Raw genomic sequence first — 16484 nt, 5'->3', positions numbered from 1 at the left:
GATTGTAACATGTGTCACTTAACGGAAGAAATTAACGTCGTTGACGGCCCAAGTGTCTAAAGTGGTAATGTTTGTAACGTTAGACACTATGATCATTGGGAAAAAATAGTTTAGATACATATTTATGAAAAACACTATAATTCGTACACTTATTTTGTATTTAGACCTTATTATTTTAACGATAGAATGATATTATTCAATCAAAAAATAAAATTTAGAGTTATAATAAAGAAATCAAAATTTTAATATATAAGCCGCGAAAATTTAGTATTATTTGATGTAAATTTCACCACAACTTCGATTTAGGTTCTGCCCCCGAGATTAGACAAAACCCAGCTTCAACAGTCTTTGAATTGTTCATTTTATTCCAGGGCAGAAACAAAGGGGCGGGTAAATGGCGTCGGCGTCTAGAGCAGTGATAGTATCATGTCCGGTGACGTTCGTAACCGGAAATGCCAAAAAACTGGAGGAAGTGAAGACCATCTTGGGCCAATCCATCCCTTTTCAGTCCCTCAAGCTTGACCGTAATCTCTTCTTCTCCAGCAAGATCTTTCACTTTCTTTCGTTTGATTTTGATTTTCTTTTTCACTTTTTACATCGTCAATTGCTCAGTGCCTGAACTGCAAGGGGAACCGGAAGAAATATCCAAAGAAAAGGCTCGTTTGGCTGCTCGCCAGGTTTATATACTCATAAATCTTTGTATTTTGTAAATTAACCTCTTTATTTTTATTTTTGTTTAGTTTTAAAAAGGTTTAATCTTTATATTTTCTTGGATGTGAAGGTGAATGGACCAGTATTGGTCGAAGATACATGCCTTTGCTTCAATGCTCTAAAGGGTCTTCCAGGTATTAATCATCCTTTATAATGTTTTACTGATTGTTTTTCATTTCTTTTTTTGGGTTCCTTTATGATTTTTTAAAACTACTTGCAGGGCCGTACATGTAAGTTCTATCCCATTCTTGTAGCTAAATTCGGAAGGTGTAAGCTTTCTTCTCATTTCAGTTTCAATAGCATTAAAATGTTCCAAAAAATGTTTATCTGTGCTTCTGGTATTTTGGTATTTGGTGAACTGAACCTACGGAGTTTATGATTATTTTATTGAGCATGAAATCTATTAGGCTTACCCGATGATAATAAGCAAATGCCTAACCATTTTGAACACATTCTTTGCATGTTCAACCATGATCTTTGGTAACATTAATAGACTCCTTTTAATTATTGTTTCTTGAGGGTGTTAATTTGATTTGAATCATCAAATACCTTTTATGCATTATCAATAAGTTTTATATGCCTTATATTTTCGGAGCTTTCCATTTCTTTTTGGATTCTAATAAATTTCTCCTCCTCTTGGTTCTCTCCTCACTTTCTTAAAATTTCTAGGTTTAAGCTTAATCTTTGTTTTGTCATGATAGAAATGAAATCGCTTTTAGATGATTTAGCAGATAATGTAGGTCTCATCATATTGTTCTTTTCTCTTTTTCAATGTGATGTCGAGGTTCTTGTTGTATGCTTTCTAATTATCATTGTTTAATGTGTTCTGCAGCAAGTGGTTTTTGCAGAAGATTGGCCACGAAGGTTCTGTTCTTACGATACCTTCTTTCATTTCATTTCCTTCTTTTAAACCTCCGTGATGACAATTTTAAGATGCTTCGGGATACTCTTCCTTAACCTGTCTACTTCACTTTCATAATCTTTTCCCTAGGTTTGAATAACTTGTTGATGGCTTATGATGATAAGTCAGCTTATGCTTTATGCGCATTTTCGTTTGCCCTCGGCCCTGATGTTGAGCCTGTTACCTTTCTGGGGAAAACTCCGGTATGTTCCCAAGATTACGTTTCTATTTTTCCCCTTAACTTTTAAATCGTTCGAGTTAAATTTTGACAATGATATGGTCTAAATATGACAGTAATGGAGCACAAGGACTTTGCTCTTCAATTATATGATTTTTTACATTCTTAAGCGAATGAGAGCCAAATTGTATATCAATCAGAAAGTGCTGCTCCATGTATGTTGTTATTCTTTAGTAATTTAAATATTGTTCGGAAAATAAACGGAAATGAAAACATGGGCATAGAAAATAGTGGCAGGTAGAGTGTTGTTTCTTGTACTTCAGGACATGTGTTGGTAGAGTTGCCCAGAATTTTTTTCGTCTCCGATTTACATGGAATGTGCTGCTCTTAAGGATCTGGCATAGTGCTGCATTTATGTTAATGATCTTGTGGTCCATGAAATGCCTAATAGCCACATGAAGGGTATCCTGCTCTATCGTCTTGTGGTTGCAGACGGCATTTACCGATGTTTACTTTTAACTTGGACATTCTTTATTGAATCATTGAGTGAATATTTGATTGTCATGTCAATATTCCATTTATAGTTCAAAGACTAATTCGAATCTAAACAACATAGTTTCTGAGATATTTTGTTCTACTTTTTGGCTGATCTATTAGGGCAAAATAGTTCCGGGTAGGGGACCTAATGACTTCGGATGGGACCCTATCTTCCAACCTGATGGCTATGACCAAACGTAAGTCCGTCGTTTCGTATTTCTGCTTTCTCCTACGATTAATTATGGTCCGGTAGTTGAATAAAGCTGGAACATATCTTCTGATAATTTATTTATATCCTGATTCCGGTAGCTATGCAGAGATGCCGAAGGAAGAGAAGAACAAGATTTCTCACCGGTCAAGGGCTCTTGATATGGTGAAATCCCACTTTGTCGAAGCCGGATACAATTTTACACCGTCTAAAGAGTGAGCTATATGTTTCTTCATTGTTACCATTGCTACCATCTTTTTAAGCAAGTTTCTTGTGCAAGAGAGCGCATACCATTGAACATTTAGCTTTTTAGCAATCTGCAGAAGATAGCAATTAGTAAGTATTAAAAAGCATCACTTTTCCATCGAATCCGGATTTAAAACGAAAATGTTCAACATGAAAGATTTAATTGTTTAAAATCTAAATATAATTCTCGAGCTCGAACTTGGGATGGGGCAGAGTTGTTCTGTCCAACATGATCCGATATACTTCCAACTTACTCCGATTGTCTTGAACCTAGCCTGAAAATTGTTAAAAGCCCAAGTCAGTGTCAAATATATATATATATATATGATGATGATGATGATGATGATGATGAGCAATGTTACAGAACAATATCCTGGTAACATAGATTTTGTTGGAAATATTAACTTATTATCCATATTCCACTAAAGCCCTTAAAGCAGCCCATGTATACAGAAGCATCAAAGCATGTGTTTAGCTCGAAAAACAAAATGTATGTACTTATATTTATCAAAATGTAATGTATTTTCGTTCAAAAGTACAAAATTCTAGTTTATCAAACACATATTATAGGCCTTTCAGGAAAAAAACACATATAGGTAGGGGTGTTCATTCGGTTAAAACGGTGGCCGACCGAACCGAATTAACCATAACCGAATTAACCAATTTTTTTTTTCTTTAACCGTTAACCGAACCGAATTTTTTTTCAAACATATTAACCGAACCGAATGAATTTCGGTTAATTTTGAATTAACCGAATTTTTTTTAAAATTTTCTAATTTATATAAAATTAAATATTTTTTAATTCAAAAAAAGTTTATAATTAATTTAAATAATAAATAATTATAAAATAAAATTTTTAGATAAATTTTTTAATTAATTAATATTGATTTAAGTTTAAAAGTTATTGGATCTTAAATTATTAATTGAGTTTTAAATGGTTTGGGTTTTGCCCATATGTTATATATAATATATTTAATATTTTTAATTAAAAAACAGTTTACAATTAATTTAAATAATATATAATTATAAAATAAAAAATTTATATAATTTTTTAATTAATTAATATTGATTTAAATTTAAAAGTTATTGGATCTTAAATTATTAATTGGGTTTTTAATGATTTGGGTTGAGCCCATATGTTATATTTAATATTTAAAATTTAATTTCGGTTAATTCGGTTAATTAACCGAATTCGAACCAAATTAACCGTTAACCGAATTCTAAAAATTTTCTTAACCGTTAACCGACCGAACTAATTCGGTAACCGAATCGAATTAACCGAACTAATTCGACTCGGTCGGTTAACCGAATTAATTCGGTTATTTGAACACCCCTACATATAGGTCATAATATAAGGTTAATATTCACTTGCACAATGAAAAATTCTTTTCATCTTATACAGATTTAAGATTGTTGGATGACTTAAAATAGATGGTAGAGATTAACTTATTTTTTTTCTAGTGCGTATCTTTCATTTTCTACTATTAGTTTAAGTCATTTATTTTCATGAACGATCGTAAATTTATATGAAATTAAAAGAATTTTATATTGAGTAATAGTATCATATCCGGAAAATATATAACTTTGTAATTGTATTATAGACTATATAAAAGAACATTAAATCCTCGAAATGAGTGATAATGAGCATGTGCAAGTAGGGGAGGTGAAAGAGAAAGGTAATAATGGTCCCCATCCCCATTTTCTGAGATGCAATGCAAAGGCTTCTCTAACATGCCACATGCTACAGTCCCCATCTTCCACGTGACTCTCCCACATCCCCTCTCACAATACTTTGGTTTTTGTTTTTACATTTTAAAATAGAATCATATTTAATTTATATTAAATGTGATGATATATATATATTTCATCAACTAAATTAATATTGAAGAATTACATTAGAGATGGCAATACAACGGGACAAGGTGAGTTTTTTTTTGGTCTCAACCTCGATTAAAAATTTACAATGTTTTATTCAATTTCAATCTAATCTTGATGTAACTTAGATGTATTGATATTTAGTCTGGGTGGTTGCATGCTTTCAAGTTCTTACATGTTTAAAGCGATGGGGGGTAGGCCTCGGCTTTAATCGTTTGGTGACAGTAAGACCCAATAAAAAGCTAAGAGGAAACAAAGCCATTGATTATTGGCCTTTTAGGTCATGTCGGTGCCTCCCGCATTTAAAAGAGTGAAACCGATAGTAATGAATGCATTCCCCCTTCCTCCTATTGCCTGCCAGACACAGGGCAGGGCAGGGCAGGGCAGGGTGATATCAAAGATCCCCACCAAATGCAAAAAGTGTAACCCAATTTGACTATATTATCCATCACTTGCAACAAGAGCCCTTTTCAATATATCTCGCCACTTTTACATTCATACTTTTGCTTTGTAAGCTTAGACACAATTGAGGGGACGAAAAAAAAATCACAAAATCATTCAATCCAATATTATAAACCCAAATGACCATGAGTATGTGGAGAGATCAAAGGATGGTTTTTTTAGAGATGGGTAACACTGAACATGACCAGAGGCAGAGAGGAACTTGGTAGGAGGGAGGGATAAAGAAAGGACAACGCTTCCGCACCTGCTGTTTTTTCAGTTGTTTCGGGGCTTTACTTGAGCTGAAGCAGGCCGAGGTTGAGAAAATAAACATGTTGACAAACAAGGACAGACAGAGACAACATAATGATAATGTGTAAAAAATGTACACTTTGTCAGAGGCATAGGTGGTGAAAACGTAAAAAACCAAGAATTTGGATGGATGGATGGATATTTCGGTGGGTAGTGTTTTAATTTTTTTTAAGAATCATGGCAAATGGCTGATTTTCAGCCGATTTAATTGAGTAGGGGGATGGGTATGACTAGCATTGCTTGCCTCGGCGGCAAGGAAGAGTACCGGCGTTGGAAGTCATGGCCCCAACCATGGCGGAGGACTTGGCTCCCAAGCTTGAGGCTCTGGCGTAGCTGGCTGAGGCTCCAGCTCCTGATGGAGTGAAGTAAGCACCATTTTGCAACAAGTCTCCCTCCGATCTCCAGTTCCAGCTCTTCCACTGGTTTGCAGGTGTTTCCACTCTCTTTGTAACCTCCTTTGCAAATGGATTTGTAGGAGCTGCGTATCTGTTCCCCTGGCTGTTGATGGTTGGGTTCGCACTTCCACCAATGGCATACATTTCCCAGTGTGTGTAGTCATTGTTCACCACATGGAAATACCCATGTCTACACCTGTTCATTTATCAACAAAATGAATGCTGTCAGATTCAATTTACTTGATAATCCAAAGGCCTTCCATTGATGGATTTACCTTGGCATTCTCTGGATAAGTCCCTCTCCGAAATGGTTGTAAGCGATGGTCACTTGCATCTGCTTGTCCCTTGTGTACGAGTCACTGTGGCCTAGCAACATCACCTACATTTAATCACGGTTTCAAAACAGTTAGCTTTACCATTAATGATGATAAAAAGTATATGCAGAAGCAGCAGATATTTACCTCATTGTGGTGGGTCATGTGGTTGTTGGAGACGGTAATGGCAGTCGAGCCCATGACAGCATCAACTAGACCATCCGCACAATTAGAGAGGGAGTTGTGATCAACCCAAATGTGGCTTGAACCGAAAATGGAGATCGCATCACCGTCAGCCATCGTCCTCCACCCGAAGTGAGACGGTGAGCTTCTCACCATGGCGTTGCCAGTAGGCTTACAGTCATGAATGTGAAGACCATGGATGATCACATTGGTAACAAACTGGACCGTGATACACGCCCCGTTGGCAATGTGTACATTGGCACCACGACCATCAATGGTCTTAAAACTGTTCATAATCAGCTCCTGCTTCAATTGAATCACCATGTCCCTCTTGAACACAATCCAAAGAGGCTCGTCCTGGATCACGGCATGACGCAAGGTACCGGGTTTCGGGTTAACAGGGTCATCGTCGTTAGGGTCGGTGACAACATAGAAACGCCCATCACGGCCACCAATAGCATTCCTTCCGAACCCGATGCCACAATCGGCTAGCCTCTTCCGGTTCTTCTGCCAATCTGCATCACAACGCCAGCAATCATCAATGGGGTTACCAGTTCCACACGTGAAGAACCCCAACTTCCTCCTTTCAGTCACATTGCGAATGTTCCTGCCATCATGTCAAATGTGCATGGACATATTATTAACATGCAATAAAATCACAAGCTGTCATAGTAAAGTTTTAATTATGATTTCTGGTTTTTGGTGAGGTGAGGAAATTATGTCGGTGGGGGTAAATCAACAACAACATGCAATAAATTTAATTATTGATTTATATTTTTAAAATTTTAATAAATAAAAAATTATTTTAACATAATTAAATAAAAAAGTTCTTAAAAAATGAGAGACTCACATGGCAATGATAGATTCGACCTCGGCTGCTACTGCCTCTGGGTCAGGAGCATGTTCGTTCAGTGGCTCAACCTCTTCTGATCTGAAAATCAGCCAATAAAAAGTCATAATTAAAGTGAAGCAGAATAAAATAATGTTCATAATTATTAATTTCTGCAAATGAATTCTAGACACGTGTCGATCTCCAAACGCGAGTACGTAAATAGATATAAAATTGCAGCAAGTACAGTGCTCAAGAGCTGCATGTTCACCGAAACTCCCGAAACCGTTGAAAGATCGGTGGTGGAACAAGAAGGGGCGAGTGAACCACCGATGAGGATTATGGAAATGACGAAAACGCACTTTCATATTCCGTTTTTGGAGGGTAATTCTGGTATTATGACCAAAGAGAGAAGGGAATTAACGACGGAATAAACGGTTAGGATCCAAGGATTTGGATCTCAACAGCTAGGGAGTCGTTAATTTACTGTTTGGATGGATAAAATGGTAACCGTCATCGTTTATCCAACGGTTCAAAGAGAAAACGTTAACGAAATGACAAAACTAACGGCTGAGATGAGATGATCATTTTTTTACAGAAAGTGAAAATGTATTACCTAGCTGCTGCCATTGTTGAGTTCTTTGAGCTCTGCTCCTTCTCCGTTTCCACATTGCTGTAAACAGTGATAAATATATACAAAAAATTAAATAGAGAAAATGTACAACAAATAGAAAAAAAGAGGCGAGGCACTTTCTTGTTTATATATTGAAAATGTACAGTGAGATCTCACTTGATATGCGTTAATGAAGGTTTTGAAGTGTATATATATATAAAGGATTCCTTAACATCAAAACTCCAGTTTCCTTTTAGCGAATGAGATTCGTTTTCCACAAAATATACTCCAAGATCTAGCTTATGAATGCTTTATATGAATTGGATTATTACTCGGTTCCAGTAAACAAAAAAGGAAAAATAAAGATTTTGCAAAGAGAAAAATCCGGCATTATTAAATAAACAGAGGCGCCTCCGTTTCCTTCATTTACTGGAATTGTAAAAGAAAACGAAAAGTAGCAGAGAAAGAAAGCTTCAAAATTGAATATCGAAGAGAGAGAGAGAAACCTGGAAGCGTTGCCGGTCCGTGCAGTGGCCATTGCACCGACAAGAAGCAAAAACAGAAGAGCTAAAGAGGTGAAAGCCCACTTGTTTGCAACCGCCATTGCAACTTTCTCAGCTTCTTCGGAATTCAAAAATTTTCTCACTATCCAAACAGACAACCCAGACAAGAAAGAAAACAATGAGAAAAGGCTGAGAAAAGGAAAAGGGTAGTCGAAAAAGCAGAAGCAGGGCGAGTCAGAGTACAAGCTCCAAGGAAACGGTTTTTTATAGAGCGACGAGCTAAAGGAAAAAAAGAGGAAACGGCGTCGTCGCCTAACCCAAAATACAAAAGCAAAGTTGGGTTTTGCATTAACCAATGTATTACTAAACCTAAGTTACCTAACCGCCACTAACTGTTTCCCTCTCTCCCTTTCTTAAGTCACATCCCATTTAACCACGGTTAAAAAAATTCTCATTTAATTTATAATTAATTTATATTCGACTTAAAAAATAAAAAAAAGCCATAAAAATATTTTAAGAAAATCAATCTTATTTCATTCATCCATTTCTTTGATTTGATAGTTAAATCTAACATTCATTTAAGTCAATTAGTCCGAATTGATGTTAGAGTGTCTAAATACTTCATTCGATAATAAATCGAATCAAATTGATTAAAATCAAATTAATTAATTTTTTATTATTAATCAAATTAGTTTTTTAATAAAATAATAATGAAACCGGAAAAAGATTGACTGATTCAATCATTTTTCGAATTAATCAAACATTGGTGTTAATTTTGTTAATTATAATTTTTTGATTTTTTTTAATTAGATTAATTTGATTTAATAGAAGTAGGTATACGACACAAATTGGTTTGGACTAGTAGAACAAAGCTCTAGAAAACCAAGAGGGTAACCAAAAAGAAAATAATAATGGAGTCTGTAACACCCATAATCGTATACGTATTAAAATGTGAGCTAAAAATGTCACATCAACTTTACAATTAGTCACTGATCATAAATGCTTAAAAATGTTTTCCATTATTAACTTTACAAATATTCCATTATTCGTGTAAAATCATAAAATAATAATTATCATATAAATCAAGCTTAATTTTAGGCAGAAGTTTAGTAGTTCAATAGTAAACAATACTGCTTAAAAGTTGTCTAATTTTAAAATATTTCTTTGTTCTCGTAAAATATAATTTTTATCTAAAATAAAAAACTTCAATTCATATTTATAACCCTAATAATATATCTTAGACATTTCTTATTCGTATATATATCATCTAGAAAATTTAAAATAGTAGGATGACATTACTAATACATGTAGTTGTTCTTTGTTGATTGATGTCAACTCGACTCCTTACTTCACTTGCCCTTCTTTACTTATGCGTGAAATCATCACATGCTAAGTATTCACTTAGCGAGACATTATAAATAAACTAAGGTGACATAAAATATTAAACAACTTAACAACATCATAACAATATATTTTTTTATATAAAACTAAACTTAAAATATCATAACAATTCAAAACATTTAACTTAAATTCAAATAAAATCGTTATATATCCAAACCGATTTATTCAAGTCGTATTTCCTCATCAAATACCTGAAAATCACCATCACATGATTTTGTCAAACCCATGATAATTAATAATAAACATAACAATCATGTCATACTCTATTTCATTCAAATACTTTTAAGAATTTTCTTATTTTATTATCATTTTCCACTTCCATATTCATTCACATATTCATTTTTTTGTATTACATGCTCATAATAAATACTTTCACATTTCAGAATTTATTTTCTGAATCATAACTTATTTCCAGATTTATAACTTATTTTCATAATCATAGCTTACTGTCAGATTCATAGCTTATTTTCAAATTCATAGCCCAATGCATATTTATGAGAATACAAGGTACGTGAGTAGAAAATAAGGTGCGCACTAGGCACATCATAGTGTCAATCATAACTATAACATATAATGCACTCCAAATGCAATCACATCATGAGCACTAACGGTGCAGATCGTAATGTACACGAATGTATCATAACTTAACTGATAACTGAAAGGTACTCAACTTAATGGCATGTCAAATGTACCTACGACTCTCAATGCAACATACAATGGGCTTATTTATCATAATAGAATCATTAATTATTATATATTATTCAATTATCAAAGATATAAATATATCAACATATTCAACTCTTCATATCCTAACATAATGGACAGTTCATACCCTAAACATTTCATTTCCACATAACATATATATATCATAATCATCGTCAATTATCTTTCTTTAACATATAAACATCATATTCATCATGTAATAAATATCATATCTATCATACTGATTGTAATAAAGTTGACTTATTTCGAGCATTTATAATAACCTATAACATAGGAGTAACATGAAAACATAATTTATGAAAAGTTTTATATGATGACAGTATGCACTACTTGCAAAGAAATATTATTATGTATTAATCTACTCACTTGAAAATTATTCCGTTTATTCCAATAGAATATACACTCGAATAAGAATCTAACTATATAAGGAACTTTTTTTTAGTTCATCTTATACAATTTATAGTGAATTTTCGAAGTTGATATACACAAGTTGTTTTGAGTATAATTTGTTGCACTGCTTTCTGATCTATCATTAATTAAAAATTCATATCTTTTTTTATACCTATCGAAATCAGTATCCGTTTGTTTTAAAAGAAAATATAATGCCATACAAATCCAATAGTGTAAAAATCGTCCTCTAATCATTTTTTTATAATTTATAATGATTTTCTAAACTTTCTGTTCAGAACATAAATCTGAGCAAGTTTCACTAACTTATATTTTCAGTTTATTCACTAATTCTATTAGCATATTAACTGAACATTTATGTATGAATCACAATTCAGATAATAGTTAGAAGTTACTTCTTACCATAGTAATTCCGTCACTGGAACATCGCAAGCCAATGTTTGCTCAATAACATAAATACGAATTAAATATGCACTCACATGATGTCCTTAGATTGTAAACCTTCCTAGCGCTTCATATTACGTCCTTAAGCTTCTCCTTAGCTTTAACATTGCTTGATTTTGATTTCAATCATAATCTAAATAAACACCATTTACATAACATATACATTTCAAACCATATGTTAGAATCTTACTAACATAGGCATACAATAGAAAATAAATTCCTAAAAATCTTTCGATGTGATCATTCGATACGAATTTCATATCACATCATCAATGTTGATCTTGATACTTCAAATTGTACAATAAATCCCTTTTTATCCAAATTCACCCAAACTTCACATAACATTTTCAACTTTCCATTTTAACTACCATTTATGAATTCTTTTAGAATTCATATAAACTTTCCATTTTATTCCAAATATTCCTTTGCCTTTTAGATTCAATTCAAGTTTCAAACAACTTAATTAAATTTACAGCATCTAATTTCCAGCTCAATACCTCAACAACTCTACTATTACCACTTAAGTCACTAACTTTCTCAATATTTGTCATTTAGTACTCGAACTTTGCCAACTTTCCAAAATAGTCAAATTTCACATTCTAACATCAAATTCAATATTCCAACTTTCAATTCCAGCATAGTACATCATCTTTCTAGCATTTGCACATAAACCCCATAATTGCCAAATAGGTTCCCCAACTTTCATAAAATTACAAAATGGCATACGAAAAATTTTCACAATTTTTCTCCAATTAATTCCTTAGGGTCGAATATCATAGTGGTTAGGGTCATTGATTTTCACTTGATTCAAGCATGGATTCCATCTCTAAACAACATTCCAAGGCTTGTACAATCAGGGTTCTAACATAATTTAACCAAATCACAATTTTCTCAAAACCCTAGGTCATGGCCAAATGAAATTTCACCCAATTTCAAATAGTTTTAATCATCATACAATCTTTAGAATTAATGTCCAACATAAAAAACACAAAATCTTTCATCAAATCCTCAAAATCAACAAATCCTACATAAACCCTAATTTCCAAACTCTTCACATAAGCATGATCTCCATGTAATATTTATACCAAATGATAGAGAATTTCAAAGGGATTAATTCTCTATCTAACAGCTTATTCTAAAAATCAATCGAATAAGCTTAAAAAAATTCTTACCTTGTAGTTATGGTGGTGCACGTTTTGGGGTTGGAAGGAACTAAAAATTTCTTATTTTTCTTCAATTAAAACATAATACACTTGGCTTAATCTAATATAAATGAATTTAAAATTCATTTAATGTGAAATCATCATTTTACTCTTAATGAAACACAATAATTTCAACTTGCCATTGCATTATCATCCCTTTTAATATTCTAAATTCAAATATGAAAAAATAAAAAATTTTACTTTCCATCTTTGCCCTTGAAAAAATTTTAAAAACTGTAATTTAGTCACTAAATTTTCTAATTTCATCTAAATATGTAAAATCGACTTCAATTCCACTGATCCACATTAAATTTCACTGTTCTAAATTATGGAAATAATATTTCTAATCTTTATCTATCATCCTTCAATTTTTCGTAAAATTCTGGTTCGATCCGGTTATTCGATATTCTTTCGGACTTTACTACTTTATAGACAAATTCTGGATCAAAATTATGATTCCTATGAAAATATCATTTTTGGGGTTAAAATATTCATTTACGGGTCAAAATATATAACTTTTAAAAATTACCCTTTTGGTCCCTAATATTTTCAAAATTTCTACTTAGGTAACTAAACTTAAAAAATTTATGTTTTGGTCACTAACCAAAATTTGGGGTATTACAGAATCTTAACTGATTTGAGCTTAATATATATATTAACCTATAGTAAGTATAAGGCAATATATGTTTAAAGATAACTATTAACCTTTCGACATTAAATGCTCACGCTCTAATATCTATGGTGTTCAAACCTGAATCTTTAAGGAATAACAACAAACACTTTATTACGGAAACCAATCAATTCATACCTTAATATATATTACTTAATCATTAATTGATTTAATATAAAATTATATGATCAATTAATTAAATTAAAATTTAATTTTATAGACTGATTTGGATAAAACCGAATAATAAATACCCTAATTTTAATTATTGAAGAAAAATGCCACATAGGATATTACGCGGCTGTACGGCGGCACGGTTTCCTGCTGATTTTCCGGTTATGAAATAATAGTTTTATAAATTATAAAATAAATAAATAAATAAAATGAAGTTATTATTTTTAAAATATAGAAAAATGGAAAATTAATCGGCATATTGCTGGAATTGGATTACGTGAGCGCCAATCACGGCCTTTGACGAACAAGATTGGAGTAAAAGAAGGTACGGAATTGAGAAATTAATTCTTTTTTTCTAATTTTTTTCTCACATCACATGGGTGTTGTTACTTGTTAGGTACAATAACGAGCTCCTTATTTGGTATAGGGATGGGTATAGGATCGAACCCGACCCGATCGGGGTTAATTTTTTTTAAAAAAAATTATGTTTCGGGTCGAGTTTTTTTTAATGTGATGTTCGGGTCGGGTTTAAAATATCCCTCTATATATTATTATTTTTCAATTAAGTCACTATTTTTATTGAATAAAAATAATTTTTTTATTATTTCGGGTCGGGTCAGGTTTTTAAGTTATATATTGGGTCGGGTGAAAACTTATTTTAGTCGGTTCGGGTCGGGTCGGATCTCGGGTGGAGGACTCCTTGTTCTTGGGTCAGGTCGGGTGGACCAAAAACTCGACCCAATCCACCCATGCCCATCCCTATTTTGGTATGCTTATTTTTCTTTTAAGAATATTTATGATTTTATTCTATAAAACAATTATGAAACTATTCTTAAATTTATTGAAATTGATCATTATGTTACGCGTGATGATCATTTTATTATAGTTTGATAAATTTAATCTTTATTTTATAATTTTTAAAATTTCAGTACTAAAATATCATTTTAATATAATTTAATAATTATGGTACATTAACAAAGGATAAATGTTGAAGTCAAGTATTTGGAACAAAATTCGTGGTACTAAATATCGACTGACATTGAATCATGTAGAGGGAAATTTCCGTTGAGGTAACAATTACAAGGGTCCAATTGTTGTTACACTTTACACTTACATGTCATTTTTTTAATTTAATAATAATTTATGTCGGTCCAAATTACCTAAGCAATTAAAGAGACAATTGTTATTTCTAGAGGTTTTAGATTCGAGAATATTTTCATTATTATTTTTTTCTTCTAAATTTGATAAATCATGTGATATTTTTATTATTTATAATAATAAACTTGATACAACAAATCAATAATTGTATAAAAATTAATAATAATTATTATTACTTTAAGTTTAGTTAAATAATAGATTTGTTGAGTCAAATGGGTAATCATATCTCGTGAAATAAATTCAACACAGGCCTACAATTGAGTCAAAATATTGGTTTCGTAAGACTGAATTCTGGGTATGTGTTATTGCAGCAACAATTTATTTCATAATATAAAGATATAGTACCAGCTTATGGACTTTGCCCACCACAATTCAAGTTATATAAATAGTTATTTTAGTTCATATATTTTAAATATTTTAATTTTAATGTTTTAGATTTTATTAAAATAATTCGTATTAGATTAAAATTGTTAATTAATTAACAATCAATACGTGTTGTTGACGTGTCATTTTCACGTGTGTTTAATTGTTGATGTGCACTGACAGAGCTAGTATGTATCGACACTCTATAAGTTATATGTATATATAATATAAAAGAATAAAAATGACACCCCTTTAAAAAGATTTTGACACTCTTTACAAGAGAATTTGACCTTACATTTTGAAAAATATTTAACAATTACAATTTTAAAACTTAATTTTCCCATTTAAAAGAAGTTCCGCCTATAATTTTTAAATTTGACATCCCCTAAAAATATTTATAGTTCTATCATATTGATGTGACATGTGTTATGTCACTCAAAGTAATACTATGATATGTGTCATGTCATCTGAAGTAACGAGGTTACATGTGTCACGACATCCCAAAGTGATGACTTGATATATATCATATCACTAATTAAATACGTGTAAACAATATAATGTCAATAATATGTATTGATCGTACGTTAATTAACGATTTTCATTAAACGTGAACTATTTTAATAAAATTTTAAAATATTAAAACTAAAATGATTAAAAAAATAATCGTCAAAATGATCATTTAAAAAAATATTGTGATTAATTTTATCATCATACCTTCTTGTTTTTGATAGTTGAAGTTTTGACTCTAAAATCGTTAGAGTCCCAATAATTTTTTTGAATTATTTTAAGTTTATCTATTTAATTTTTTTAATTAATTGAGTAAGTACAATGCATTATCTGTTCAAAGATAACTCCCAACCTTTTGATATTGAACGCTTACATCCTTAACATTTTGATAAATTTAATCTAACTTTTAATAATCATTTGACAATTTTGTTCTGTTTAAGGGGGGACACAACTTGATTCAACAACAAATTGGCACCCATCATGGCAGCTTCCATGCTTTGTGAACCCCCCAACCCCAAATTCTTTTGCATTTGCACTTTTACCCTTTTTCTTTGCCGCAGAAGGTGAAAACATTTCGTCAATCATCATGATTAAGTTGCAATAATTTGGACCATTGATGGTGTAGACCAAGACAAGCAATACATTTCATCAATCATCATGATTAAGTTGCAATAATTTGGACCATTGATGGTGTAGACCAAGACAAGCAATCTCTCATGCATGGGGTTAGTTATTTTTAGTTTGCACTTGAAGTTAAAATTATTACTATTGTTAAAGTTTGTGACAGAATCATGATCTATAGATCTAATTTAATCTTGATTTTAATTTAATAATTTAATAGAATGTATAAGTAACGAAGATTAAATGCGTAATTATAATAATTTTGTTAGCTGCCACGTCAACTCCTAAGTCAAATGTTAACAATGGGTGACTTGATTGACGTAATTTAAACAGTTTAGTGATCCGATGGATAAAATTGAAAGATTGATGGTCAAATTGAAATCCCTCCATAATCAAATGATCATGTGTGTAATTTACCCTAAATAAAAGCAAATATATTATTATTAATATGTTAGTATAAATATTAATACTAAATAAAAACAAACTCATATGACCATCAATTACCAAAAACCTATTATTTACTTATAATATGTTAATATAAATTCATATATCAAAGGATATTATTATTAA

At 31.7% G+C, this 16484-nt stretch overlaps 2 protein-coding genes across 3 annotated transcripts; one reads left to right on the top strand and one right to left on the bottom strand.

The window, feature by feature from the left end:
* The first annotated feature begins 296 nt into the window (after positions 1 to 296).
* LOC120213572 (inosine triphosphate pyrophosphatase-like) lies at positions 297 to 2833 on the top strand. 2 transcript variants are annotated; one of them, XM_039211676.1, is made up of 8 exons: positions 297 to 524; positions 613 to 677; positions 782 to 845; positions 932 to 941; positions 1544 to 1575; positions 1703 to 1815; positions 2448 to 2524; positions 2637 to 2833. In XM_039211676.1, the coding sequence occupies exons 1-8, from the start codon at positions 395 to 397 to the stop codon at positions 2752 to 2754; spliced, it is 609 nt and encodes a 202-aa protein (XP_039067607.1). In that variant the 5' UTR covers positions 297 to 394; the 3' UTR covers positions 2755 to 2833. The 2 variants fall into 2 exon arrangements, with proteins under 2 accessions (XP_039067607.1, XP_039067608.1); XM_039211677.1 differs by having other exon boundaries at positions 2645 to 2773.
* Positions 2834 to 5591: 2758 nt separating this feature from the next.
* LOC120213760 (probable pectate lyase 1) lies at positions 5592 to 8491 on the bottom strand. The gene is made up of 6 exons (XM_039211817.1): positions 8250 to 8491; positions 7747 to 7803; positions 7152 to 7232; positions 6266 to 6908; positions 6080 to 6183; positions 5592 to 6000 (listed from the first exon to the last, which is right to left on the bottom strand). The coding sequence occupies exons 1-6, from the start codon at positions 8345 to 8347 to the stop codon at positions 5640 to 5642; spliced, it is 1344 nt and encodes a 447-aa protein (XP_039067748.1). The 5' UTR covers positions 8348 to 8491; the 3' UTR covers positions 5592 to 5639.
* Positions 8492 to 16484: the final 7993 nt, after the last annotated feature.

This window comes from Hibiscus syriacus, unplaced genomic scaffold, assembly GCF_006381635.1.
Source record: "Hibiscus syriacus cultivar Baekdansim isolate YM2019G1 unplaced genomic scaffold, ASM638163v2 tig00110044_pilon, whole genome shotgun sequence".
NCBI classification, from domain to species: domain Eukaryota; kingdom Viridiplantae; phylum Streptophyta; class Magnoliopsida; order Malvales; family Malvaceae; genus Hibiscus; species Hibiscus syriacus.
Note: the sequence above shows the minus strand (reverse complement) of the source record. Positions and strands in the feature narration are given on the sequence as shown.

Coding starts and splice junctions, on each gene's coding strand:
- LOC120213572 (XM_039211676.1), top strand. CDS start 395: ATGGCGTCGGCGTCTAGAGCAGTGATAGTATCATGTCCGGTGACGTTC. Junction 525..612: donor TCAGTCCCTCAAGCTTGACC/GTAATCTCTTCT, acceptor TCAATTGCTCAG/TGCCTGAACTGCAAGGGGAA. Junction 678..781: donor CTCGTTTGGCTGCTCGCCAG/GTTTATATACTC, acceptor TTGGATGTGAAG/GTGAATGGACCAGTATTGGT.
- LOC120213760 (XM_039211817.1), bottom strand. CDS start 8,347: ATGGCGGTTGCAAACAAGTGGGCTTTCACCTCTTTAGCTCTTCTGTTT. Junction 7,804..8,249: donor CGGACCGGCAACGCTTCCAG/GTTTCTCTCTCT, acceptor CACTGTTTACAG/CAATGTGGAAACGGAGAAGG. Junction 6,909..7,151: donor GTCGAATCTATCATTGCCAT/GTGAGTCTCTCA, acceptor ACATGATGGCAG/GAACATTCGCAATGTGACTG.